Here is a 27,456-nt window from a genome sequence, read left to right as displayed (position 1 = left end):
GTGTCTATACGTGATAAGTGTGTGAGCACAGGCTCAGGCAGTGTGAATGTAGAGGTCAGAGGTCAACTTTCAGGAGTCAGGTCTTTCACCATAGGGTCCAGGGATCAAACTAAGTTGCTGCACATCTGTGTGTAGTATATGTGCCTAAGCACTTACACAAAGACTAGAAGAGGGAATCATGTGTCGTCCTCTGTTTCTCTCTATCTCTATAAGGCAGGGTCTCTCCCTGAACACCAGCACATGAAAAGTCCCCATCCACGCTTTCCTCTTCAGGTCTTCCCTCTTCAATTAACATACTTAGGATAGGTCTTCCCGCCTCAATTAACCCAATTTAGAAAGTACCTCACAGGCACAGCCAGAGATTCATCTCTAAGGATTCATCTTGACCCTGTCAAGTTAGCAATCAATATAAATTATCACACCATATAATCAACCATTCTCTTGTTTCTCTGCTAGGCTGGAAGCCAGGAAGCCCAGTCATCCCCAGTCATCCTGCTCTCTGACCCTCTCCGCCAAAGTGACAGGCCTGCAATAGATTCCAGCCTTGTTACATAGGCGCTGAGTTCCAAACTACAGTCCTCGAAATGGCACAACACTCCCTCTGAACAGCTGAGCCATCTCTCCACCCTCTCATTTTGAAGCCTTTAAGCTACCTCTTTACCATTTCCTGGTCCCTTATACTACCTCATTTTTCCTGTGCCACCCACCAACTCCATCCCAAATACTTGATTTTAAGTGACCCCAAGTCTAAAACAAGGGTTCTAGTTCCAGGTTACTGCCTCCTTCTGGTGTCCTTGACCTGACCCACTTTCTTTGATGGGGACAGGACACAAGAAAATGTTTAGTGGATCTTCCCACTTCACTTAACCTAATCTAGAAAATGCCTCACAGACCCAGGCAGAGATCGACCTCCAAGTTGATTTTATATCTGCCAAGTTATAAATCTTATATAAACTGTAACACCGTGTAACCAACCATCCCCCTACTGATGTAAACACCACAGCAGTGACCATCTTTATATACATGCCCTTGCTTAAAGACTGTCAGATAAGGACATCCTTGAATAAAACCATTGATCTGGTTTAAATATGCTCAAAGTACTTTGCCAGTACAGTTTTATTACTTTAAAACATTTGAGATTAGTTTTCCCTTCTGCATGAGAGCTGTTATCTCTAATGGATTTTGTTAGATGGTCTCCCTTCCATACCCACCTAAGAAAGCCAGGACCTCCACAGCTAGCTAGAAGCAACCTAAACAACAAAATTCATACATGAAAAAACGGTACCACAGGTTTTGGTGTCCTCACTAACAGATGTCCTCTGATGTACACAGTTGCTCCCCAATGCAAAAAAATCTTTGAACAAAGCTACCTTTCTGCTCACTTAATATTTTCACTCGGGGTCTATTTAATTTGATTCTGTTATAGATGGGAGCCAGCACAGATCAAGGGCACTGGGCAGGCAGCTGTAAGCCAGATGAAACTGAGGTCCACCGGCTTGGAAATCAATTTGGTGACGACTGTCCTCCCAAAGAATATTTTGCTGACTATATAGATTGCTGCAAGAGCTCTGCCTTCGTATGTCCCAGTCACCGGTTGTTCTTCTGTCAGAAACAGCTCCAGTTTCCTCCAGGAATGGAGAAGTTGTCTGAGTCAGTTCCCCTTGAGCACACAACAGTCAAAGTTTGCCTTTCGCAGGGTTTCCTTTTACAGACAGCAGGCTGCTTGCGGGTAACCTTTTTCTTCTGTAAGAAGAGTCTGGCAGTGTTGGGCACAGTGCTCCTGAACTCTCCACGCTTCTGCTCCAGCCTTCTGAGTGCTGGAATTAATTACTGGACTGCTCTGCCATGCTCCCACTCATGTCTTAACAGAGGCAGAGGAGAGTCCTGTAGAGATACATGTTATAGAGAGGTAGCAGGCACAGAGAGAACCTTCATTTCATGTGTGTGTGTGTGTGTGTGTGTGTGTGTGTGTGTGTGTGTGTGTGTGTGTGTGTGCAGGTTCATGTGCATGTCTCTTCTGAGAGCAGAGGACAACCCCCATGGACATTCGCCAGATACTCAGTCCATCTTACTTTGAGACAGGGACTCTTGTGGACTTGGAACTCAGCACCTAGGCTAAGCTGACTGCACGCAAGCCCCGGGGATCTGTTGTGCCTTTACCTCTCCATCTCTTGAGTCTACAAGCATGCTCTACCAGGCCTAGCTTTTTCATGTGGGGTCTACGATCAAATATAGATTCCTCGTGCTTGTACAAAATGCACCTCACTGTCCGAGCCTCATCTCCAGCCTCCTGCTGTCTCTATGTTTATTTTCGTCTTTGGATTTTGAGACAGTCTTACCAGCATAGCCCTGGCTGACCTTGAACTTATCACCCTCCTGCCTAAGGTTCCCAAGTTATATAGTGTTAAGCATATGCCACCTGGCTTTTTCTTAATCTTTCAAGGTCAGAAATCTCTAGAAAAGCTACCAACTTCTTTAGATTTTCAACATCAACAAAGAACCTCACCTTCCTATCTTAGCCCTTTATTCCCCCTACCTGTTCAGGAGCTTTGCAGATATACCACAAACCTCTATGTCTCAAAGACATCACACTAACCATTCCTAATGTATGAAAGCACGAGTGAGCTTCAACACGCATGATTGAAGTCTCTGGAGTGGGAGATCCGATCCCTGAAACTCAGGGATAAAATGGAGCATTTCAATGTAGCATGAGTTACAGTCGAATCCCCTTGTGAGTTAATTATCCCCAGAAAACTGGAACTCTTTTCTCAGTGGCTGTGGTCAGAACCTCCAATGAGGTTGCCAAGTGACATATCACATAGTTTTCAAAAAGGGAAATACCAAAGTCAGAAATGAAGGCGAGCCTTTAAAAGTGGCAGTCCAGAGGCGGTCAGGATGGCTGCTGGCTGTTGACGTAGCAGTAGTACTCATTTGAATTCTCCACTTCATATACGTTCTCCTCGATGGTGTAGATATTTTCCTCAGAGCGAATCCTGACTGCTCCTGCATTTGCCAACCCTCCTGGAGGCAAGTTGGCCAGTGTAATAAGGCTGTAACAATCAAATGATGAAGTTGATAGAAGAATTTCCCAGACAACAGGGAATAGAATTCAAAGCATATACTTCACTAAGGACAGCAGCTAGTTGACATTCATGGCCCTTCACTACATGCTCACTGAAAGAAACCCAGACAGGAATTTGTGGAACAATTAAGGACATGTAATTGGATCTTAATTGTCTTAGGTATGAATGCCATAGGTCCCAACTCTGAGGAGGCAGAGGCCAAAGTGTTTGGGATGTGTCAAAATGTATCCAACATAGTTACAAGCGGTTGAGAGAAAGCCCTGTGCTTACTGAGAATTAGACAAGACAGATGTTCCGAGTGTCAAGTAGGAGGTGAAGATGAAGGGATTGAATGTCCCTTGAACTGTTATTTCAACCCTCTGTGTGCTCACCTTTTGAGTTTCAAAAGGAAACTGTGATTGTGTTATAGATTCAACACATTTGGGTAAACTCGTTTATTTGGTTTGGTTTTTTGTTTGTTTGTTTTATTTGTTTTGTTGTTGTTTGAGGTTAGTTGCTTGGTTGCTCATTTGGCTTGGGGTTTTGAATGGTTTTCAGCACTATATTTTATATTTATTATACAAACTATGGGTTTCACGATGAACTTTTCATGGCTGTCTATTTTACACTCTGACTGTATTCACACACCTCATTTTCGTCTCCTGTTCCCAGTCTTCCATCTGTTTTCACATCACTCATGTGCATGTGCACTGTTTAACTCACATCAGTTACACACCGTTCTGTGCATCTGTAGATTGCAGCAGTGAACGAAATACATATAGCCATAGAAGCCATGTGTTAGGAAACCTCATGCCTCAGTTTTCTCATCTGTAGAAATGGGAATAATGAGAGCCCTGAAGCAGGGCTGCTGTGAGGAGCACCAGATCATTCATGTATTCATTGGAGCTGATTATTAGTATTTTTCAGGCACTGGGCTGGAGTTTTCATAGCAGTGCTACAGGGTTACAGTGACAGAGCTTGACATTGAGCACAGCACTGCACAGATACTAAATTGATGCCTGTCCTCATTGCCTATTGTTGAGGACAGCATACAATGACGGGGACTGTCTGTAGTAGGCCGGGATGGAGACATCTTAGTCACCCGTGGCAGTTCTTTGTTAAAAAAAAAAAAAAAAAAAAGTTGCTCTCATATTTTTCTAACCTTAACCCTGGACAACGACTGTATAGATTTCATTTGTGTGCGACTGATTTTTTAGTTGGTCTTGGTATATGTAATTATTTTATTATATCTGACATTTTACTTTTTTCTCTTTTTGTTCTGGTGAATTTTGTGAAACTAGATGTTCTTTGATGTAATGGCTCTTAAACCATTAAAATTGAGGCATAGGGACACAGCACAGAACAGTCCTAATGGCCCAGGTGTATATTGTGGGTTCTGATCTTAGAAACAATGTTATAACTACACAGTGGTAGTTCTAGATTAATGTTTGACTTGTAAAGAAAGTTTAAAGAAATTATTAGAAAATAAATTAGAGCCAGCATTGGGACCCCAAGAAAGGAAAAAACTATTGAAGTTATAAAATAAGTTTTACACAACATTTTAGAGTGGTTCCTGGATAAGAAAGTATAGAATATACAAAATTACATACTAGTAAAATCAAGTCAAAATACTGGGACTTTTAGGAGAGTCATTGTGTACAATGTACAAAAGCAGAAAGCTAGTAAAATTACTGAGTTAAGGGTTAACTTGATTCTTTTTGGCCACTTCCTGGCAGCTTTGTCCATGTCAATTATCATTAGAGCTTCACAAGAAAATATAAATAGCTAGTCTCAGAGCTCTAAGCTCTTAAGCATAATAAGTTAAAAGTTAAAGTTTAAATAATGATAAGTTTATAATTATTATTATTTTGGCTATAGGCCTGGGTATAGGGAAGCTTGAAACTTTGGGAAAAATTGTAATTTTCGATTTTTTGTGGGATGTGGTTATTTTTTTGAATTTGGGAGTATCAATAAAAGACTGGGGCAAGAAAAAGATGAGAGAGAATGTGAGGTGAATGTAGAGAGCAAGTAGAGAGTGAGTAGAGATCGAGTGAGAGAGCACGAAAAGAATACGTGAAGACTGAGTGAAGAGAAAATGTAAAGAATAAGAGAGAATGTGAGGTGTGTATGGAGAGAGTGTGTGTGTGAATGAAAGGAGAGTGCATGTGGGGTGTGTGTGATGTGTGCGAGGTGTGTGTGAAAAGTATTGTGAGAGTGAAAGGGGAACACATCGAAGTGTGTAGGAGTGTGGGGGTTCAAAAAAAGAAGAGCACACAGGAGAAAAGCAGAGTACAAGAGAATATAGAGTGTGTGCAGCCTCAAGCTGCAAGAGAGTGAGTGAGAAAGAGAACAGAGAGTGAGAGAGAAGAGAAAAACTTTAAGCCTTGAAAAATTGCTTGCCAAGTTGTACCACAAAAAAAAAATAGTCTGTATATATTTATTTTGGGCCTTCCAGGTACCCATGCTTCCAGTTGAGAACTCTGATATTACGTCTAGGTTGAACACTGTCAGCCTATGAATATTATGTTTTCATTTTCACTTCTAAGGAAGAATAATTGTACTGGTAATTGAATACCATACTTGGATTTTTATGACTTTTCACTTTATATTATTTTGTCTTTTGAAAGTTCTGGATTTTGTTGATTATTAGATGTGATTCCTATAGTATTCAGCAGATAATCATATTTTCCCATGAAATGCATTGCAATTTTCCATGTATTGAATCTTACTGAAACTGTAAAATCTGAGAGTGTGTGTGTGAGTGTGTGTGTGAATGTGTGTGTGTGTGTGTGTGTGTGTGTGTGTGTGTGTGTGTGTGTGTGTGTGTGTGTGTGTATACAGAGTCAGGAGTGGAGTAATGAGGATCACCTAAAGAGCTTTGAGAACAATACCTCCTCAGGCTCCATCTCCCAAGATCCTGATTCAGTTGTTCTAGGTATGTCCTGTATCAATCAGCAAGATGAGTCTCCAGGCCATGCTAATAAGCTGCCACAGTAGGGAATGCCTAGGCTGGGCTATAAAACTCCTGACCATAGCTGATCAAGGGTATTTTCCTCTCTATCAATTTAATAGCAACATAAAAATAACAAATACTCAGTTAAAGTTTCAGTTTGTTAGAAGTGAGAGATAAGTATTTGATAGCAAATTATACATGTCAGCTTTAGAAGAGAGGAAGCTAAATGTACCAGGGGAAAACTATTGAATTTTCCCTTTATAAACAAAGGAATCCTAACCTAAGATTCAAAGTTCCAACTCAGAATTTCTCAGAGAAATAATAAAGCAATATTATGTCTTCTTCCTCTTATCCCAATACCATTTTCCCATTTTCCTAATTCCCTTTTCTATTATTCTTACCTCAAACTCGATAACTTCTTTTTCTTACAGGAATACCCTAAGTAACAGGAGAAGAAAAATCAATTAGAGTGCTTTTCTAAGATAACTGAAAATAAGAAATAAAATTGCCAAGTCCCACCATGCAGAAGGGACAGTGTGACACAGTTCCCACCCGTGGAGAAGAACTAACAGGACTTGGGCCTCCACGAGTGTTGATGGTTCCTAAGCACGAGGCTTGTTTGTATAATAATGTACATAATTTACTTTTTGTTCCTCCCCACCAAAGTTATCAGGGACTGTTTTCCCTGCCGAGGTCAATGTCTCCATGATAATTAGAAGCAGCATGAGTCCAGTAAATGAGGATATATCTCAGCAAAATGGTGAACACTGTGACTTTCAGGACAGCCCTTAAGGCTGTGGGAAAAAAACTCTAAAAACACAAGTTCAAGAATATATTTTGCTCAAGTACACAAAATAGACAATATGACTTATATAAGGGGCTTTGTGTATCTAAATGAACCGAGACAGTTGCACTAGAAGCCAGCTTGTCAGAAAAATATTAAGGAAGGTGATAAAAAGATTTGAGGAGTGGTAATCATGGGGCAAGATCCTACCCAGCTAAGTTTATTGTTTGTGCTTACAAAGACAGGCAAATTCCTGAGTTCAAGGTCAGCCTGGGACAGAGCTAATTTAAACCCAGGCAGGGTGAAAATGGTGATCTCAGAGCCAGATCCTACCCAGTGAGCTTATTGTCTGTGCTTTCAAAGGCAGGCAGACCTCTGAATTCATTGCTATGCTTAAAAAAATGTACTTACTGTCTTTTCTAAGAATCAGGGGATAGGGTCATAAAACACTGACTCATGAGATAATCAAAAGGGAACCTAGGGTGGACTACTGAATTGCTATGCAAATAAAAGACTGGGCTTTGGTCTAAGAGCTGAGCTTTCTGGAAATCTCTGGAGAGCTGTCTGGAGCAGAACACAAGGCTGTCAGCTTGTACCCAGGATTGACTTCAAGTTGTTCTTCCATCATTCCCAAACATCCCTTCTTCAGAAACCCTCTCTAAGCCAAGGGTGGTTCTTGGCATAGAATAGACTGATTGGAGGTGAGAGTTGCTAGTGAAATTTGGTCTTACCTTAGAACGAATTAAATCAAATGACCAGTTCTGTCTTATGACTATGTTAAAAATAATATCAGTGTATAGCTCTTATTTAACAAATATTGCGAGACTTATTCTGTATGTGCAGCAGTTTGATAGACACCAGGGACACACAGGGATAGTTGTGAGCTCTGACTCCAAGAAGCACACATCCTAGTGAGGAAAGAAGGATGAAGAGTGGAGGGGGAGAAGGAGGGAAGGAGGGACAAAAATGAGTTTCAAATTGTGATCCATTATCAAAAGAAACCAGCAACATACTAAAACAAAACTAGAGAAGGTTAGGAGAGCACATTCAGACATGACATTTGAGGTCTGTTCTGAAAGAAAAGAATGAGTCAGTTATATCAAGAGCTGCCGGGGGCGGGGGTGTTACAGAAACAGAGAACCCTCGGTAAAGATCGGGTTGGTGTCAAAACCAAACCATGACTAGAACAAGAGGCTGTCCTCCAATAACATCTGAGAGGTAAGCTGAGACTGGGTCCTAAAGACTTTCTCAGTCATAATCCTGTAACTGCAGCCCTTGGGATCTGGGGGCAGGAAGATCAAGAGTCCAAAGCAAGCAAGCAAGCAAGCAACACATGAGACCAAAACAAACCAACCAAACAACAACAAAAAGAATCCAGATGGTGTAAGACAGGAAGACCTGTATGCTATATGCTGAATGACAGTATGGTCCAACCTGACTACTCCGTAGAGAATTGATTAGAAGGAGAAATAACGAAACAAATAAGGATGATGATTTGATGTAGAATAATGAAGAAATTTGAGATGTATTTTGTACAGAGACTGAGACTGAAGTTGATTACATATTAAGACATTAGAAAGACAATTTGAGATGATTTCTGAATTTCTGGCATAAGCAAACAGAGAGACAGAGTGAAATGATGGAGAAGTCCAGAGCCTGAGAGTTGGGTGCTGGTGAGTGGAATACAAATGCAGGAGCTTTGCTTCTGACATGTGAATCTATGAACCTTCAAAGTGGAGCTATCAACTGGACAGGGGGACAAGCTGCACCAACGTTTTAAGAGTTGAAAAGATTAAAGAGAATGTCTGAGTCCACAGAATATATGTTATAAACTAGAATGTTTACCAAAGAGAAAAAGGCTAATCCTAAGGATTAACAGCTTCTAAACAATAGTCAGAAGAGTAAATATCTAACTACTGATTGTCTATTGACTTAGCTGACCATCCATCCTTCGCCACTGCTTAACTCCCCTCGGTCCTCTCCTAACCAAGGAAGAATCAAAGGTGAGTTTCCTTTGCCAAGTCTTCATCCCTTCTTTTATAGTTTTCTTCTGAATTGCTGATCTCCTTTCTATCCTTGAAGTACCATAGATATAAATTTTATTAAGCCAAAATCGTTCCCATTTTACTAGTAATCACAAATAGCTCTTGTGGTTAATCTCAATAATATCCTAAGTGAACTCCATACTTTGTTCTTCTCTTGGCTTTGGAAACACCATTCATTTTATTGATAGACATTATATAAATCCTATGTAAATAATTGTTCTGCTGCCTTCTTTGGGGGATTAAAAATGTAACATGTTAAGTATAAATAATTTTCAGTTATTTTGGCTTTATGATTTAGTCCATAAATGTAGAACTTATGAAAGGCATTGAAAGATGTCAGTATATATGAATTGAACTTCACCCATGCCTCTTTTAAAGATTAGAATGAGCATAGGACATGCCAGAGACCTGGGATGAGGAAGGCTCCAGGGAGTCTATGAGGGTGACTCTAGCTAAGACTCCTAGCAGTGAAACCTGAAGTGGTCACCTCCTGTAGATGGATTCCAGGTAGAAATCTCAACGGAAAGATAAGGATGCCAACCCACCCACAAAACTTTTAACCCAAAATTTGTCCTGCCTACAAGCAGTACAGGAACAAAGATGGAGCAGAGACTGAGTGAATGGTCAATGAATGACTGCCTAACTTGAGAACCATCCCATGGACAAGAACCAATCCCTGACAATATTAATGATACTCTGTTATGCTTGCAGACATAGCTTGAGCCTAGAATAAATGTTCCCTGAGAGGTTCCACCAAACATCTGACCAAAACAGATGCAGAGACCCACAGCCAATCATCAGATGGAGCCTGGGGAGTCTTGTGTAAAAGTTGGGGGAAGAATTGAAGGATCTAAAAGGGATAGAAACTCCACAGGATGACCAACAACAGAGTCAACTAACCTGGACCCTTGGGGACTCCCAGAGACTGAACCACCAACTAAAAAGCATACATGGGCTGGATGTAGCCCTCACTCCACCCTGCGCATATGTAGTAGACGTGTAGCTTGGTCTTCATGTAGGTCCCTCAACAACCGGCTGGGGGCTGTCCCTGACTCTGTTGCCTGCCTCTGGGTATCCTGTTCACCTCAATGGGATGCCTTGTCTGGCCTCAGTGAGAGAGAATGTGTCTAGTCCTGCAGTGACTTCATGTGTCAAGGTGGGTTGGTGCCCAGCAGGCCCTCCCCTTTCTCAGAGAGAAGGGAATGGCAGGGGAAGAGCTGTATGAGGGGATACTGGGAGCAGGGGGTGTTTGTGATTGAGATGTAAAGGGAATAAATAAAAAAATTGATGGAAGAAAAAAATTATAGTGTTTAAGTCTGTTTTCTGTCTCGTTGAATGTTATTTTAAGACAAAAAGGAAGAAAGAGAGAGGGAGGGAGGGAGGGAGGGAGGAAGGAAGGAAGGAAGGAAGGAAGGAAGGAAGGAAGGAAGGAAGGAAGGAAGGAAGGAAAAAGGAAAGAAAGAAAGAGAGAGAGGGAGAAAGAGAAAGAACTCCCAACATGGGATGGGATTCTAAGTGAAGAATACCTACCTCCTTCTTATCCTTTACATGAATTCCTAACTTCTAGGTCTTGGAAGACCTCCAAAAGTAGTGCATGTTATCACTTCTCTTTTCATCATCTAATGGCCTCTAAATTTCATATTCAAGTACTCAGTCCCCAGAGTTTAAATACAGTCTATGAGCACACCTGTGTGAGTATGTATGGGGTTGTTTCTTTCTTGGAAAAACCCATTTACCAAATAATGGCACAGAAAACAATTGGGAGAAATAAGGCTTATTTCAATGCCTATATCCATCAATTTGGACACGTTCCCAAACACATAGGTATGTATTTGGACTTGTATGTTCCAGGCCAGGGTAAGCTGCAGGAAATCCTGTCTTGAGAAAAGAGGGTTTTTGGTTTTGCTTTTTCTGTTTGGTTAACATACTTGGAGACCATCAACCCATCAACACCCTGGTTGCCCAGCCAAGTATCAGTTGTACCTAGTGTATTTGATATTGTGTATCATAGTTACAGAACCTGTCCTCTTTAAAGCCCTTAGCAACATCAGTTCACAGTCAGCATGATCAATTTATCCTGTTTTTTTTTTCTCAGATGGTTTCATCTTTACCAATGGAAATTCCATATTTTAGCAACTTCCTTCAGTCCTGTGAACACCAGAGATGGCCTATCACCCTATAGGCATCATCCTTGTTGAATGTTAAGGAGAAAGGCTCATATAATGTATTACCCTCTGATTAATACCTTCTCTGCTCTCAGAGAAAAGATAATACATCACAATTATGAAAGTCGGCAAGGGGTTGGGCTGATGGGAACATTGGGATCTTAAGTATGATAATGGTCTCCGTACAATAACCAAACTGGAAAAAGCTTATCCCGAGACTGGGTCTCCAGCAGCCTGCCCTGGCCTGGAACTCACTGTGTGGCTGAGGATTGCCTTGCTCTTCTGAGTCTCCTGTTTCTACCTCCAGAACAGTGGTTCTCAACCTTCCTAAAGCTGAAACTCTTTAATACATCCCTCATGTTGTGGTGACTCTCAACCATAAAATTATTTTGTTGCTACTTCATAACTGTAATTTTGCTACTGTTATAAACTGTAATGTAAATATCTGATATATAGAATATATGATAGGCGACTATAAGTTGAGAGTTCTGGGATTACAGGTGTATGCCACCATACCTAGTTTTATGGGTCTCCAGAGCTTCCTACATGCTATGAAAGTACACTGCATGCCCAGACCCCAAGTCATTTCTTTAAATAAAGACAAATAACTATGTGTGCTGAGGGCTGTGAGGAGAAAACCCAACTCGGGAATTTCAATCATGGTTCATTGTTAAAGAGAGATGCTTGAGAAAGCAATATAGAAACCCACATAGAGAGAGGTGATAGTGTTGGGTTTCCTATTAACTATGAGCTTATGTATAATTTAAATAGAGTAGCTTTTTCAATTAATTAGGGAGCGACAGAAGAGAGGATGGAAGATAAAAAAAGGAGAAGGGAGGAAAGACGAAAAGAGGAGAGGGGTTGGGAAGGGAAGAGAGGGGAGGAAAGGTCAGGTCAGGATAGGACAGGACAGGACAGGACAGGACAGGACAGGACAAGACAGGAGAGGTCAGGGGTTCCCATGTACTTCTGCTCACAAGTAGAGGCCAGAGGACTGTCTGAGGAAAAAAGCCTGTCATCTTCTACCATGTGGGTCCCTGGGATCAAACTCAGGGCATGAGGCTTGAATTTATAAAATAGACACCTTATCCTACTGAGCCATCCTACCAGCCCTCAAATTAGTTTTGTATACAAAGTTAGCCAATCCTGGTTGTCTGCCTGGACTTTGTACAGGCCTTTTTTAAAGGCCCAGCTTTGTGTCTTGCTCACCATGAAACCTTGAGAACTCAGCTGCTCTCAGCAAGCTTTATTTTCTTCTGCCCTAGACTGGGAACAAATAGCACAACCTAGGTCACAAGATGATGATGATGAAATGTAAACCATTAGACATAGTGTCTTCCGGACACATAGAAACTTCAAATGATTACTAGTTATTAGAACTGGCAGCATTTGGAAAGACAAATGAGTATGTAGTCTAACCACTTTTAGGCTTACTTAAAAGATTATATTTCTATCTAGGTTTGCACTGGTTCTTATACCTATAGTAACAGTTCTATTCATTCATTCATTCATTCATTCATTCATTTACCTTTATTTTATGTGCCCACACATATATCTAAGTGAGAGTGTCAGATCTTGGAGTTACAGACAGTTGTGAGCTGCCATGTGGGTGGTGGAATTTGAGCCTGGGTCCTCTGGAAGAGCAGTCAGTGCCCTTACCTTTGAGCCATCTCTCCAGTCCAGTAACAGTTCTTTATCAGAAAGAAAACTGAGCAACATCTCCCAACTTACATTTAAGGATTAAGACACCAATGATAAGTGCCAGGGTCAACCCAGCAGAGACTCCCACTCCAATGTGGATAGCAGTTCTGATCGTTTCTCCAGAGTCCTTAATTTCATCAGCCCATGTGGAAATTTTCTGGGGAAAAGAAAACAGGGTTCAAGCTCATGATGTCCAGAAATTGGCAATATGCGCAAATACTCTCACAGTTCAAGGGTCAGACCACTCTTTTTTATGGCTTCTTGGAATAGTAGGAATGATGAAGCCACCCTTAATCTGTCTTCTTCTAGACAAGCCTCAGTCTTTGAAAAAGTGAAATGGCTTAGCTTAATATTAGTATTTAACTAGGAAGTAAAATACTCGCTTCAAACCAGGCGTGGTGGCGCACGCCTTTAATCCCAGCACTCGGGAGGCAGAGGCAGGCGGATTTCTGAGTTCGAGGCCAGCCTGGTCTACAAAGTGAGTTCCAGGACAGCCAGAGCTATACAAAGAAACCCTGTCTCAAAAAAAAAAAAAAAAAAAAAAAAATACTTGCTTCAGTGGCTCGCGAGATGGCTCAGTGGTTAAGAGTGCCAACTGCTCTTCTGAAGGTCCCTAGTTCAAATCCCAGCAACCACATGGTGGTTCACAACCATCCGTAACGAAATATGATGCCCTCTTCTGGAGTATCTGAGGATAGCTACAGTGTACTTACATATAAATACATTTAAAAAAAATACTCACTTCAGTGCTGTACGAAAGTGACATTTTATCTCACCTGCCCCCATCCCTATCAAGGCTTTATAGTAGAACCCAATTGGTTCAAAATTGTGTTCAGAAGGAGGAAGTTTCAGAATTGTCTACATTTGATGTCTTTCAGGGAAACCTCCATCTACACACAAAAAGCAGTTACAAGAGCCAGGACTTTGCAACTACACAGTCCTGGGTATAAATTTTGTATCTCCAAGAGCTTAGTGACCCTGTGGGATTATTGAGAAAATTAGCAAAGAGCCTGTTTCTCAATAGATGCTCAGTCAGTGAGCTATACTATTGCTGTTTCTCTCATGTCTGATACCAGAGAGTCACATACAACATCCTTCTATTTCTAAAATTAAGTCCACATTCCACCTTCAAAGACAATGTTAGTAGAGACACTTTTAAAGCAAATAAGCCAACCAGTCATGGTGAAGAATGTCTGTAATCCCAGTACTCAGGAGGCTAGGACAGGAAAGCAGTAAATCTGAGGCCAGCCTGGGCTACATATCAAGACCCTATTTCAAAAAACCAAACCACTCATGCACATATGAGAAGTACTAATTAGAATCAGTAGGTTACGAACAGCAAAAACTAAAAAGAGACACGTACTTGGGAGGAGACATGAGAGGGATCTAGGAGGAGTTGGAAGGGGGGATGAGGTGAATATTATTGAAATATACTATATGCATGTACAAAATAATCTAAGAATAAATAAAAACTACATTTAACAGCGATACAATAACACTAAACCACAAAAGCAATAAATCTCGGAAGTTGTCCTCCATTTAATCAACACACATTACTTCCTGTGTACAAAACCTTATAGGCAACAGAGGTTTTTAGATGTGGTCACTGTCTCAAAGAAGGGACACAGAAGCTCAAGGTGCCAAGCTCTGACTGTGAGCACACAAATAAGACGCCAAAGTCATTGAATGCAGGCTTCAAGACCTGGACCTGAAGAGTTGTTTTCATTATTGTTATCTATTAATTATTGGTATGCTTATGTACATGCATATGTGTGTATCCAGGGCACGGTACAGGACACAGGAATGGTGATCAGAGGACAAATGCCAGGAGTCAGATCTCTCCTGTCATGCGCTCCAAGAATCACACTCGCAGTCAGTCAGGCTGTGTGGCAAGTGCCTTTACCCTCTGAGAAATCTCACCAAAGAATTTTCAAGTTGCTACTGCTAGCTGGCTTTTTAGTGTTTTTCTTCTTTCTAGTTCAGTACATATCAGTACATAAATTCATAAGCCGGGCATGGTGGCGCACGCCTTTAATCCCAGCACTTGGGAGGCAGAGGCAGGCGGATTTCTGAGTTCGAGGCCAGCCTGGTCTACAGAGTGAGTTCCAGGACAGCTAAGGCTACACAGAGAAACCCTGTCTCGAAAAAACCAAATAAATAAATAAATAAATAAATAAATAAATAAATAAATAAATAAATAAAATTAATGGTGCTGGGTATCCTTGAATGGTGTCTTGTTACAGAAAAAAAAAAGTGACCTTAAAAAAAATACAAAATATAAAATGGACATCCCAGCTCTGTGGAGGTAGAAGCAGGAAGATTGGGAGTTCAAGGCCATCCTTAGCTACATTGTAAGTTTAAGACTACCCTGGGCTACATGAGAGCATGCCTCAAAACCACAACAAAATTCAAGTGAAAAACCTGAAAAGAACATCAAGGAACCTTCCACAGTGACACATAGTTGTGACATTTCCAAAGAGAGGTGATTGCTCATTTCCTCTTGGGGCTTTTCCACACTCCGAATGTGCCCAGCACCTCACAGTCTTATCCTTCTTCTATCAGTAAGAGGCCAACATGGTCAGACTGTCATTGTCAACACTGAAAAGCCACAGAGTAGGAAGCCAAGAAGGGCAAAAGCTTTCCCACAAATGGGGAGGCATAGGAAAGGAAGCCTACACAAGCATGACGCAGCCATACACACAAAAGTTACTTACTGTTCCATTGTTATTATGGAGGGTCACCAGTGTCTGTGTCTCTGCCATGCACACACATACAAAGGGGAAAAAGTAGACAGTAGTTAACAATGCTTTTTAACTCCATATCAAAGAAAAAAGATTCAACACACCCGTGACCTTTTTAACAAGGTAAACACCATTACCTATTAGGTCTCAAACCCAGAGCAAAAGGCTGAGGTGCCTAGGCACCCGTTTCTCTCAGCATACCCTGCTTCTACACCAAACTCTCCATCCCAGGACCTGGGTTGCCCTTCCCCCATTGCTTCTTCCCTATATAATCCACCCATCTGGGCTACACCAGTAGTTTTTTTTTGTTTTTGTTTTTTTTGTTTTTTTACCCTTTTTACCTCCTGGCCTCTTGGTTCTCTGGTCTTCTGGCTCGCCCCTCTCCCCTTTCCTCACGTAGTCCAGCTCAGGGTCATGTTCACTCTAGACTCTCCCAAGATGTGTCTCTCCCTCTGGCTATGCTCTCCCTCATATCTACAATAAACCTTCTCCTGTACCAAACCTAGGAGCAGTCATAGCCTCCTTTTCTTTATTTTCATTCACCAGAGTATTTATACTGAATATGTCCTTGGTTTTGTCCAGAGGGCCTAGAGTGCTACAGCAACCTAATAACGTTGATAATGTTTAGTCATATTCTGATCACACTTTCAAAGACACAAAATTCTCAAAAAAAAATTTAACATTTATTCATTGGCAAGGTATTTAGTTGTTTCCAAATGGAAACAAAAGCTACAGTTCACCAGGAATCAGGCATTTTGCCAAACACTTTTTTTTTTTTTTGACTGTCCAGAAAAGGCTATTTGTTTTTTATTCAAGTAACTGCAAATAAGAAACCAGGGAGGAAGCCCCAGGCTGGGACAAATACTGGCCACCCCTCCCCCACAGAACAAGGGGAGGTGGCCCTACACCCTTTTCCCATCAAAGTGGGCCCCCATCCTCACTCTGCTGCAGCATCCACGGGGTGGGGCCCCATCTTCCTTAGTGTGGGGTAGGTAACCAGTCTGCTGCGCCCCAGCCCCCCTTCCCCTCGAGTGTATTGTGTGGGGGAGAGAATACATTGCCAAACACTTTTAATTGAACTTTCTCATTCAGTAAAAAGAACTAGCCTAAAAACACAAACTCAGGGAAAATGAATGACTGAGAGATTAATTTATCAGGACTGGGTGATAAATTGGTCATCAAAGAAATTGGGAAGGAAATTAACAAATTCCTCAAATTATAATATATTGCAATCTGCAGAATATTATGAATGCAGTTCACTGGGGAAGTTTATAGATATGTAAGGACCTACATTTAAAAATTCAAAGAAAACGCAAGTGATAACTTAATGATGTGACTCAAGGTCTTAGAAAAACAAGAACTATCAAACCCAAAAATAGTATCTGGAAGCAATAGACATTCGGGTAGAAAGTAATAAAATAGCAACAAAACTTCCAGCACAAAGAATCCATAGGAAGATACACCAAACTAGTTAACAAATTAGACAAACTAACCAAAAGGGAGAGAAAAGACCCAAGTACATGAGGAAATTAGAGATGAGAAGGGAGATATTACAACTGCTACAAATGGCATTCAGAAAATCATTATGACATACTCAAAAGACATATATTCCACTAAACTGAAAAATCTAAAAGAATGCATTGGTTTCTAAACACATGTGACCAACCAAAATTAAACGAATGGAATCTAAACCTCTCATGGACATTTATAATGAACAATAAAATTGAAGCCATAATCTTTAAAAAGTCTTCCAGCTAAATTGAGCCCAGATGTGTTCACTGCTAAATTCTACCAGACCTTTAAAAAATTAACTAACACCATGTTCCTTGGGTGAGTTACATGAACTATAAATGGAAGAAATGCTGCCAAACTCACTTTATAGAACCAATGTTGATTATCCTGATACCCAAACCAGCAAAGGACATAACTATAACAAAAGGCTAATCTTCCTGATGAAAACTAATGCAAAAGTAATTATTAATACAAAGCTGCAAACCTTCCAGGCTAGGCAGCCAGAGCAACACAGGGAAACCCTGCATCAAAAAAAAAAAAAAAAAAACCAACAACAATAATAACAGCAAACAAACAGCTTGCAAACCAAATTCAATAATTAAAAAAAAAAAAAGCTTGTTGTGTGATGAAAATGGCTTCATCATCAGAAGGGATGGTCCACCATTTGCAAATCAATAATTTAATCACTCACATAAATTGATTAAATGGGTTTACTGGACTTTTGTCTAAAATTGAGTGTAGTACATTGTGAGGATTGGAAGAAGCCCCTAGTGAATGTGTGCTGTTAACTTGGGTCTGGCCATGTCGAGGTCTCCATGGGAGTGGCAAAGCCTTCCCTGGATTGAGGTTCAAGGATGGCAAAACCTGCCTCGGGATTCAAGTTTGAATGTTGACAATGTGGCCAGAAAATGTCCATCATCCATCCCTACCTGATGTTCACAGCCGGGCGGCTGCTCCCTTCCAGAGCCTGCTAATGCTGAGATTAGCTGAAGCTGCCTCCTCGTGCAGCCATATGCAATAACCCCACCTCCCTGCTCAACTCTACATAAAACCATGCTGAGCATCCCAGTCGCTGAGGGTACACCATCCAAGAGTCCAGGCCACTCAGTCCCAGGGTCCCTGTGTGTCTGTGTTTCTCTGTTCTTCATTTCCTCACTGCTTTGATGAGGTCAAGTCCCTAGAGCTGTGCAAGGACATGGCAGGACATAGAGTCAAGGACAAAAATCAGCTGATCATTTCAGCAGACTCAGAAAGGGTCTGTGACAAGGTTCAACATGCCTTTAGGAAAAAAAAAAGATTGAGAAGAAAGCAGGACTTGAAGGAGCATACTTCAACATAGGGGCTGTGGAAGAAGATGCTCAGTTGCTAAGAGTAGCTGCCTAGCATACACAGAGGCCCTGGGTTTGATTGCTAGTATTGCATAAACTAAGCCTGAAAACTTATGCCTATGATCGGGCAACAGGATCAGCAGTCCAAGGTCATCACTGGCTACAAAGCAAGTTTGGAAGTAGTATGTGACTCTGTTTCCAAAAAACTTATTAAGAAGAAACACTACTCAATATAAAGTTTATAAACAACAACCCTACCACCAACATTATAATAAATGGAGGAAATTTTTTAAAAAGAACTTTCCACTAAAGTCAGGAACTAGACAGGAGTGTCTACTTTCTCCATTCTTATCCGACATAATTTTTGAACTCTTAGCACAATTAGAAAAGAGAGAGAAATAAACGCGATATCAATAGAAAACAGAGTCGAAGCATTTCTATTTATAGATAACACAATCGTGTATGTAAGACACACCAAAGACTGAAAACTCTTAGAGTTGATGCTTAGATACAAAATCAATACACAAAACTCAAAGCTTTCTTATATGCCGATAACAAATCCGATGAGAAAGAAATCAAGAAAACAATCCATTCACAATAGTTGCAACAAATAAAATTCTCTTGGTGTGCTGGCACACACCTTCAACCCCAGCATTTGGAAGGCAGAGGTAGGCAGATCTCCATGAGCTTGGGACCACCCTAATCTACACTGTGAGTTACAGGATGACCAGCGCTACATACTAAGACCTTGTCTTTCTAAAAACAAAGTCATGTAGGGGCTAGAGAGACGGCTCATTGGTTAGGGCCACTTATAGCTCTTACAGAGGACCTGGGTTTGGTTCCCAGCACCCACATGGTGGTTCGCAGTCTTTTACAACTTGTAGTCCAAAAGGATCTAGAATCCTCTTCTAGCTTCTGTTGGCACCAGACAGGCAAGTAGTGCACTTACAGATATGCCTGCAAAGCACTCACACGCATAACATAGATATAAATAAACAAATCTTTAAAAAAATATAAGATAAAAATACCTAGAAATAATACTTGCCAAGAAAATAAAAGAAAAAAAAGCTCTATAATTAACATTTTAAATAGAAGAAAACACCATAATGCAGAAAGATTTCTCATAGATGAGCAGAAGTAATATGAAAGTATCTATCTTACCAAAAACAGTGTACAGGTTCCACGTAATCCCCACCCCAAGTCCCATGACCAGTCTTCACAGCAATGGGACTCATCCCAAAACTCGAAGACCTCTGATAGAAAGCAATCCTGATCTCAGCTCATATACAGAGAGACCCAGCGACAAGCAGCATCAGACTAACACATACAGGTAGCGCAGCTGGATGGGGTGAAGGAGCTGGAAACAAAGTCACATGTCTGAAGACACCTGCCTTTTTTTTCTCTTCTTGACAAGCATACCCAATACATGCAATGGGACCATGGAGGGCGTGGGGGGGGGGCGGGTTGAGGGACAGCATCTTCAATGAAAGGAACTGGGAAAACTAGATTTCTGTATGTGAAATGTCAAACTTCTCACTCAGTGCAAAAGTCGCTTATATGCAATGAAGACAAAGGTGAGACTATATCCAGAAAGAAGCAGACTATCGAGCGAGGGCAGGGAGAAGACGAAGGGGATGAAGGATAGATATTGTCAGAATAGATGATATCCTTGAGTAAAAATATCTGCAGAGAACCTGTTCTACATATAATGAACAGACACTAATCAAATCTTTAAATAAAAATAAAATAAAAAGTAAAACCGCAACTGTTCTAAAGGGTAGAGACTTAGTCATTTGGACAAGGGAAGAAACTGAGATTGAGGCCACACCCTGCTGCATGAGTAAGAACAGCTTCCCATGTAGGCTCACACGGCTCCAAAGCCACAAGCTTAACTTCAGCATTCTCAAGAGCTTCACCCAGCAACGTCACCAACACGAAGAGAGTCACATAGCTCATCTGACAGCCACCATCTCTCCTTTGAGCTCATTTGTCTCCAGGTAGAGGGGACAGGGGCAAAAGCAAGATAAGGAGCAGGAGGGGGACACAGCATCAGGCACGCAAAGAGCTGTCAGCTGCCAGAAAACAAAAGCAACTCATTCCTTTTGCTGCTGGAGTCAGAGATTGTGAAAAGTCACGGTCACCTTTCAGACCCTTCAAACTCTAAACTTTTCAAGGCTTCCAGGAAATCTGAGTTTAATAGACTGTGGTCTAAACAGTACAAAGTCTGTCTTGGCTTAAAATTATTTATGAAGAAAAACAAACAAACATGTTCCAGCTTTGTTCTCATTACCTGAAAGCGATTTAAATCATAAAAACCGCAGGGGGAGTAGGTGGGACTTCAAAGTAAACAGGAGTCTTTCACCACATGCAATCTCTAAAGTGGAAATCCCACTTCTGCTTCCCCATCTTTATGACTCTTGGTCTCAGTGATGAGAATGAATTGTTCTCTGTCTCGTCTGTCTCTCTCTTCCTTTTTTGAGACAGTGACTCATGCAACCCAGGTTGCACTCAGACCCTCCCTATAGCCAGACTGACCTTCAACTCCTGATCCTCCTGAGTGCTGGGTTTACCAGCCTGCCTGCCCCACCACGCTTGATTTACGTGGTGCTGGGAATCAAACTCAGGGCTTGCATGTAAGCTAGACAAAGACTCTGCCAATTAAGCTAAACCTCCAGCTCTGGCTTCTTTACTCCTCACCCCTATTTTATTTTGCTACAAACATAAACAAAGATGTCTGTAACAATATTTATTATTCTGTTTTTCCTGGGGAACTCAAGACTGCACTAGAGTGTAAGCAGCAGGAAGGAGAAATGAAATGGTCATGAATGTACACAAATGTTGTAGGTACTGTCTACTTGGCACGTAGGTACCAGATGTGGTGCTTAGCACTGTTCATCCTTTTATGATTTGGTTTGATTTGGTTTTGTTGAGACAAGGTCTCTCTATGTCGCCCCAGATGTCCTGGAACTTGGTATGTAGATCAAGCTGGCATTGAACTCACAGAGATCTGCCTGCCCCTGCCTCCCGAGTGCTGGGATTAAAGGTGTGCGCCATCATACCTAGCCCTCATCTTAGTATTATGTAGATGTACCACTATTTTGCCATTTTTAGAAGAAGAAAAAACATTTTGTTTTATTTTATCTCAGTGTGTGTGTGTTTCATTTCTCCTTCCTGCTGTTTACACTCTAGTGCAGTCTTGGGTTCCCTGGGAAAAACAGAAATAAAAAGTAACGTTATAGTTATCTCTTGTTCATGTTTGTAGCAAAATGAAATGGGGGCGGGGAGTAAAGAAGTCAGGGCTGGAGGTTTAGCTTAGCTGGCAGAGGATGCGTTGGTGTCCATACAGAGGCCAGAGGACAATCTGTGGCAGTTCTCCACCATTTGGGGACTTGAGATCTAACTCAACCCTCATGGCAAGGGGCTATACCTGCTGCACTAACACAGCAACCCGGAAACAGGATGCTATGCTAGAGAGCTCTGCCCATGACATGGACTATGGATTAGAAAGCTGGGACTCAGAGAAGGCCTTCTCCAGAGCTAAAGACTCCCCTGGGATCCAGCCTTGGCTCCTTCAATAAGAGAAGAACACATTTGTTCTGTTTCCTGTGAGTTTAGGAAATTCCATTCTCACTTTTAAAGGTTCAACCCTCCTAATATTCAAATAGTGTATATGCTCACTTTTGCAGTAAGCAAAAAGTGTACATAGCTATCCAAATGATTTATCAGTCACTGGCAGAGTATAACATCTGTAAACAAGACTTTAAATGTCAATGAATTTCATTTTCCATTTCTTTTCTTATTTTTAGAATAAGACAGCCTTTCCTCTCCTGTTTATCTTCTGGGACAGCTTTCAGCCTCGTGCCCTATGAGAATTGCAGTTCCTCCTTATGCAACCTGCTAGAAAGGGCCCTGAATGACACCTAATCAACCCATTAACCCCAGATATAAGCAACATGCCTGCTCAGAGTAAATCAGAAAATAATGAAGACGATGCTGTGAGCCTTTCCTTTTAGACGCTTGTTTACTTAATATTTAACTAGAAGAGAACAATTTCTTATTAGGGTTTTTTTTTTAATTAAGTTTTATGTAAGGGCCAGCTAAATGGCTCCATGTATAAGGGTACTTGCCTGAGACCTGAGTCTGATCCCCTCATCCTATACAGTTCAAGGAAAAAGCAGGTACCTCCAAATTTTTCCCTTGCTGCTACATGCCATCCATGACACATGAGTGTACACGCGTGCGCACGTGCACACACACACACACACACACACACACACACAATGTGATAACATTTTAAAGTAAGTTAAAGCCATTGTTATTTGTGAGCCTTGGCCTTTAATAGCTGAATCATCTCTCTAGCCCTAAATGCCTTTCTAAATGAAACAATGGCGATAGTAAATATTTCTCTTCCTTTGCATAGCAAAATCTATGGCTATCCAAAATCATTTCTCCATGGTAGGGGCCGGGCATTTTCCTGAGACAGGAAATCCAGTGGTCTCCGGGCCCTGCTCTTTGGACAGAAGAGGAAGCAGAGAACCAGAGAATCAAACAGCCTTGCCTCTGTTCACCTGGCTAGTTTGTGAATTAGAATCCTAACCCAGGCGGCTAAGATGTGGTCCACCACCTCATTCACCTCAAACAATACTACAGATGCTGAGAAAAAAGAAGTGATTTTTCAGCCAGGCGTGGTGGTGCACGCCTTTAATCCCAGCACTTGGGAGGCAGAGGCAGGTGAATTTCTGAGTTCGAGGCCAGCCTGGTCTACAGAGCAAGTTCCAGGACAGCCAGGACTACACAGAGAAACCCTGTCTCGAAAAACCAAAAAAAAAAAAAAAAAAAAGTGATTTTTCTTAGCTATTTATCATATTCAAAGCTCTGTGACTAAACACATATTCCTGTGTTTATGTCTTACCTGAACCATTTCTCTCCGTGGTTAGGGTTCTTGGAGAAGCTGTAGTAGAGTCCCCATGGGCAGTCTGAGCTGGAGTGACCTTGGCTTGAGTCAGAAAACATTATTATGGATAAGGGGATTTATTAAACATTTATTTATTGGGAAGGGGGAGCATGTGGGGGTCAGAAAACAACTTTCAAGAATCAGTTCTCTCCTTCCATTATGTGAGCTGAGGAGACAAAACTCGGGTAATCAGGCTTGGTAGCAAGTGCCTTTACCCATGGAGCCATCTCACTCATCCAAGAGCAAGGCTTTGCTAAGAGCACAGTCTATGTCAGGGAACATTGACAGGGCAGAAGACGACATCTGAACGACAATAAATGAAAAGCCACATACCCTCAGCTGCAAATCTACATGTAGCACATATTTCAGATGTTTAACAGTGGTGAGATGCACTTATCATTGCTACAGCCTAATTAGTAATGAAGTACCAGCCATCAGAGGTCACACTAAAGCTGCCGTATAATCTTCAGCCTATAGAATCCTTCCAGTGGCCTATATGGTAGATAACTATATGTTACAGCTGAAAAGGTTATACACTTGAAATAATGTTCCAACATTAGAAAATTAATAAGAAGCAGAGTTGGTTTGAACTCTGCTCCACATGACCACAAAGATGTGCTCTTAAATTCTTTGCTTGGTGTAGTGAGACCAGGGACTTTTGCATTTTACATACCTGACCCTATGTTAAAGCCTAACCTATCTTAAAACACATAAACACGCACATATACATCTTCTTAAAACATGTGTACAACCCAGTGGTTTCTATTCCTGGCTTACCTAAAATAGATTGTTAGGTAGGAAAAAAATTCAGAATCCATCTCTATATAGACTCTGGTTTCTAGGTAGGGCGCAAGCACCAAGAGGAGATGGAAAGATGCCGCAGGATATTTGATCACGCTGTGAACTCTTGAGATTGTGTTGTTTACTGGGCAAGCCTGTTTTTAGTTGAGGCGTGACTCAGCCCTAGCACACACCTTTAATCTGAAAGCTTTCTGTTTAGTGTGAACAGGATTAAATAAAGTCAACAACAGGACAAGAGGCAGAGCAAGCAACCAGTTGACAGGGAGTGAACATAGGAAAAAACCATAGAGAGTGAGAAGAAGTCAGGAGGATGGATAGAGAGATGCGCAGGAAGTAGAAGGGAGGGGCATTCCGTTTGAAGAGTTTTTGAGACAGTGTAGAGAGAACTTCCTTTTTCTTTTGGGACATCTACTGCGGAGGAAGGTCAAATGGGTTCTTTCGCTGTCTCTCTGAGCTAGCAGGCTATTACCCCAGCATCTGGCTCCCTAGTCTTTATTGGTAAAATTGAACATTTGAGACTTTATTAAAAACAACATTTGGTGCCTAATGTGGGACACCATTTGTAGCCACAGTCTTTTCTACCTGGCCTCTTTATTTCCAGAATAATGGCTCTGAAACTTAATTATATATGAATAAGTACCTAGACCATAGCTTTGGCATGTTCTCCGACTGGCTCATAACTTATATAACCCATTTATTTTAGACTATGTCTGCCACATGGTTGGTTACCTCTTCTCAGTTTCATGTATCTGAATTTCTCAGAGCCCAGGATGAAATCTCTTGCCTCTGACTCTCTTCCAGAGTTCCAAACTCTCAACCAGAATTCCCACCTATTACTTCCTGCCTTTTGCTAATAGACCACTAGCTTTTACTTGACAAGTGATGCCTCCACACACTACACAAGAGATTCTCTCTACAGAAAGATTGTAAGAGCCAGAGGTAATAGATAGCTTCGAGGAAACGGGACTACTCTACATATAAGTTCATGGAGACAATGATAGCACTCATAAGACTTGCACAGACTCAAACCAGATGAAATCCCAGCACTGGAAAGGGGAAGGAGACCGGAGCGCCCACTCCTCTAAGAAGCTATTTGCAATTGATGCCAGCTGGGAAATAGAAAATCCAGTTCTCTCCAATGGAGTGTCACTGGGCATACCAGTCACATTCAAGAGTAGGTCCCTTACCCAGAAGTAACATACTCCATTTGATTTTGTGCACTTTGTTTTGTCAGATATTTTTCTATTATTGATTATGCTTGTTTGTTCTGAGTTTTGATTTGTGTGTGTGTCTGTGTGTTTGAGAGACAGAAAGAACACAAAGTTGTGTGAGTAAGAAGGTGGAGAAAATCTAATCAGAAGTTGGAGGAAAGGAAAAAATATGATAAAAAATATATCATAAAAACAATTAAAATAGATAGAAAGCAGAGACTTTCCATGTGATGCTCATGATCAGGCAGGATTGTGAACCCTTGGTCTAGGTCTTTCTTCCTTTTCTGTAGACCATATCCTGGAGTTCAAACACATGTGGAAGCTATACCACTGCATTTCACAGGGGAGGCCTATTAATCCATGTCTTCCCATCCCATCCCAAGGTCTGTAGCTAAGGAAGTCAGATGTGAGCATCCTCTATTTCTATGAATTCATGACTCACAGGGATGCTGACGGACAATGATAACATGGAAAGGTCTACTCACCTGCTTTGATGTCTAATTTCAGTTCTAATTTTTTATCATTCATAAGACCAGGGAACTGTATCCTGCAGCAGTAGGTCCCATGGTCATCCAGAGTCACATTCTTTATGATCAGAGACACGTCTCCTTTGTTGAGATCGCCCTTTAGCTGGTATCTGCTGGATTTCTGATATGTCACATTTCTTTCATCAGTTCTGAGCAACTCGTTGGTACACTGTGACCAAGGACAGAATCCCTTGCCCCAGCACATAGGCACAAGTGCCCCAGGTGTAGATAGAGTGTAACTGCAGGGCAGATAGGCATTCTTACCAACCTCAAACACATAAGCATTTTCCAATGACCCTATAAAGTAAGGAAAGGAGGTCAGTACAGTGAGGGTCCATTTCTTCAAGCAATGCATCACAGAATAAATGAGGAAACTATGGCTGCCCTGTTGGGAGGAGGATTGGCTGTGCCAATGATTCTCTGATTTGAGAGGCAGAAGAAAATCCCATTTAAACATTTATTAACATTGCACAGGCCTGTCATTCTGGAACTCAGCAGGTGGAGACAGGAAAATCCTAAACTAGAGGCCAGCCTGAACTTTATAGCAAGTTCCAGGCTAGCCAAAGTGATAAAACTGTCTCTCAGAAAAGAAATGACCAGACCAGGAACGATGACTTAAGCCTGTCATCCCTGTAAAGAGCCTGGGGAAGAACTGTAGTGAGTTTGAGCCAGCCTGGGCGACCTAGGCTCGTTCCCTAAAATGTGTGCCTCCATTGGACTGAGATGGGACGTGAGAACTTGCATTTCTCTCAGTTTCCGTGTGTTGTGGGGTCCTTGACACAGGACATCCCTCCTCCTTTTTCAGAATAACAGCCCTCCAATTATGAGCCAATGTGACTCCAGAGCTAATGGAGTTAACATTCAGAAAAATGGGCATTGTTGGCAGGAAAATAGCTCACCTAATCTAGACTAGTTGCCTGTTAATTAGCATAGGAAAGGTAACTTCATTCTTTCCCCCTCTCCCCCTCTCCTCCTCCCTCTCCCCCTCCCTCTCTTCCCCTCTCCCTCTGTCATGAATAGAACCCCTGACAAAACAAAACTAGTAGCTTGCATATTTGAGATTCCTCATATGTTTTATTGAAGTTTAAAATAAATTCCTTAATAATAACACACACACACATCTATGACAATGCATTCAAAGCACATGAAAGTTATGTGCAAGCATGACTGCAAGCATGACTCCTCTCCCAACTCTTCACATTTCACGGCTTCCCTTCCTAGAGCCCAAACATTAAAATACGTCCACATACAACGCTTGCACACATGATTGTTTGCCTTGGTTTTCTCTGTAGCACTGTGAATGCCAACAGTCTATATGAGGCTCTTCAATTAAGCTCACTGCTTGTGTTACTGTTATGTCTCATTTATTTACCCGGTCCCCATTATTGGACATTTAGGTTGCTATTACAAACAGCATCACTATGACCATCCTGGTATCTTTGCCTTGCACTCTGAAATCATCCTCCAATTGAAAAGGCCCAGGCCCAGACTTACTTGCAAGTAGTAGTTGCAGCAGCAGCAGGACACAGTTGAGGGTAAGACCTGAAAACATGAGTACTTGGCAGGGGAAATCCAAGGACAGCTCTGTGTAGGGATAGCTTTAGCTCCTCGGTTAAAATGGTACTTCCTCTAACTCCTGAGTCCCCAGAATCACGAGTGCTAACCACACCCA

General features: G+C 41.5%; 1 protein-coding gene across 1 annotated transcript; it reads right to left on the bottom strand.

Moving 5' to 3' along the window:
• Nucleotides 1-1,081: 1,081 nt before the first annotated feature.
• Nucleotides 1,082-27,406, bottom strand: Havcr2 (hepatitis A virus cellular receptor 2). The gene is made up of 7 exons (NM_134250.2): nucleotides 27,279-27,406; nucleotides 25,743-26,081; nucleotides 23,204-23,287; nucleotides 15,425-15,465; nucleotides 12,741-12,867; nucleotides 6,417-6,453; nucleotides 1,082-3,050 (listed from the first exon to the last, which is right to left on the bottom strand). Exons 1-7 carry the CDS (start codon nucleotides 27,334-27,336, stop codon nucleotides 2,891-2,893), a joined length of 846 nt encoding a protein of 281 aa, NP_599011.2. The 5' UTR covers nucleotides 27,337-27,406; the 3' UTR covers nucleotides 1,082-2,890.
• Nucleotides 27,407-27,456: the final 50 nt, after the last annotated feature.

The sequence above is a fragment of the Mus musculus genome, chromosome 11, assembly GCF_000001635.26.
Source record: "Mus musculus strain C57BL/6J chromosome 11, GRCm38.p6 C57BL/6J".
NCBI lineage: Eukaryota > Metazoa > Chordata > Mammalia > Rodentia > Muridae > Mus > Mus musculus.
Note: the sequence above shows the minus strand (reverse complement) of the source record. Positions and strands in the feature narration are given on the sequence as shown.

Bases quoted from the DNA above. Each gene is read 5' to 3' on its own strand.
- Havcr2 (NM_134250.2), bottom strand. From the start codon at position 27,336: ATGTTTTCAGGTCTTACCCTCAACTGTGTCCTGCTGCTGCTGCAACTA. The intron at 26,082-27,278 runs GTAAGTCTGGGC...CTTACTTTATAG, and splicing joins GCTGCAACTACTACTTGCAA to GGTCATTGGAAAATGCTTAT. The intron at 12,868-15,424 runs GTAAGTAACTTT...TCTTTTCCCCAG, and splicing joins TCCATAATAACAATGGAACA to AAAATTTCCACATGGGCTGA.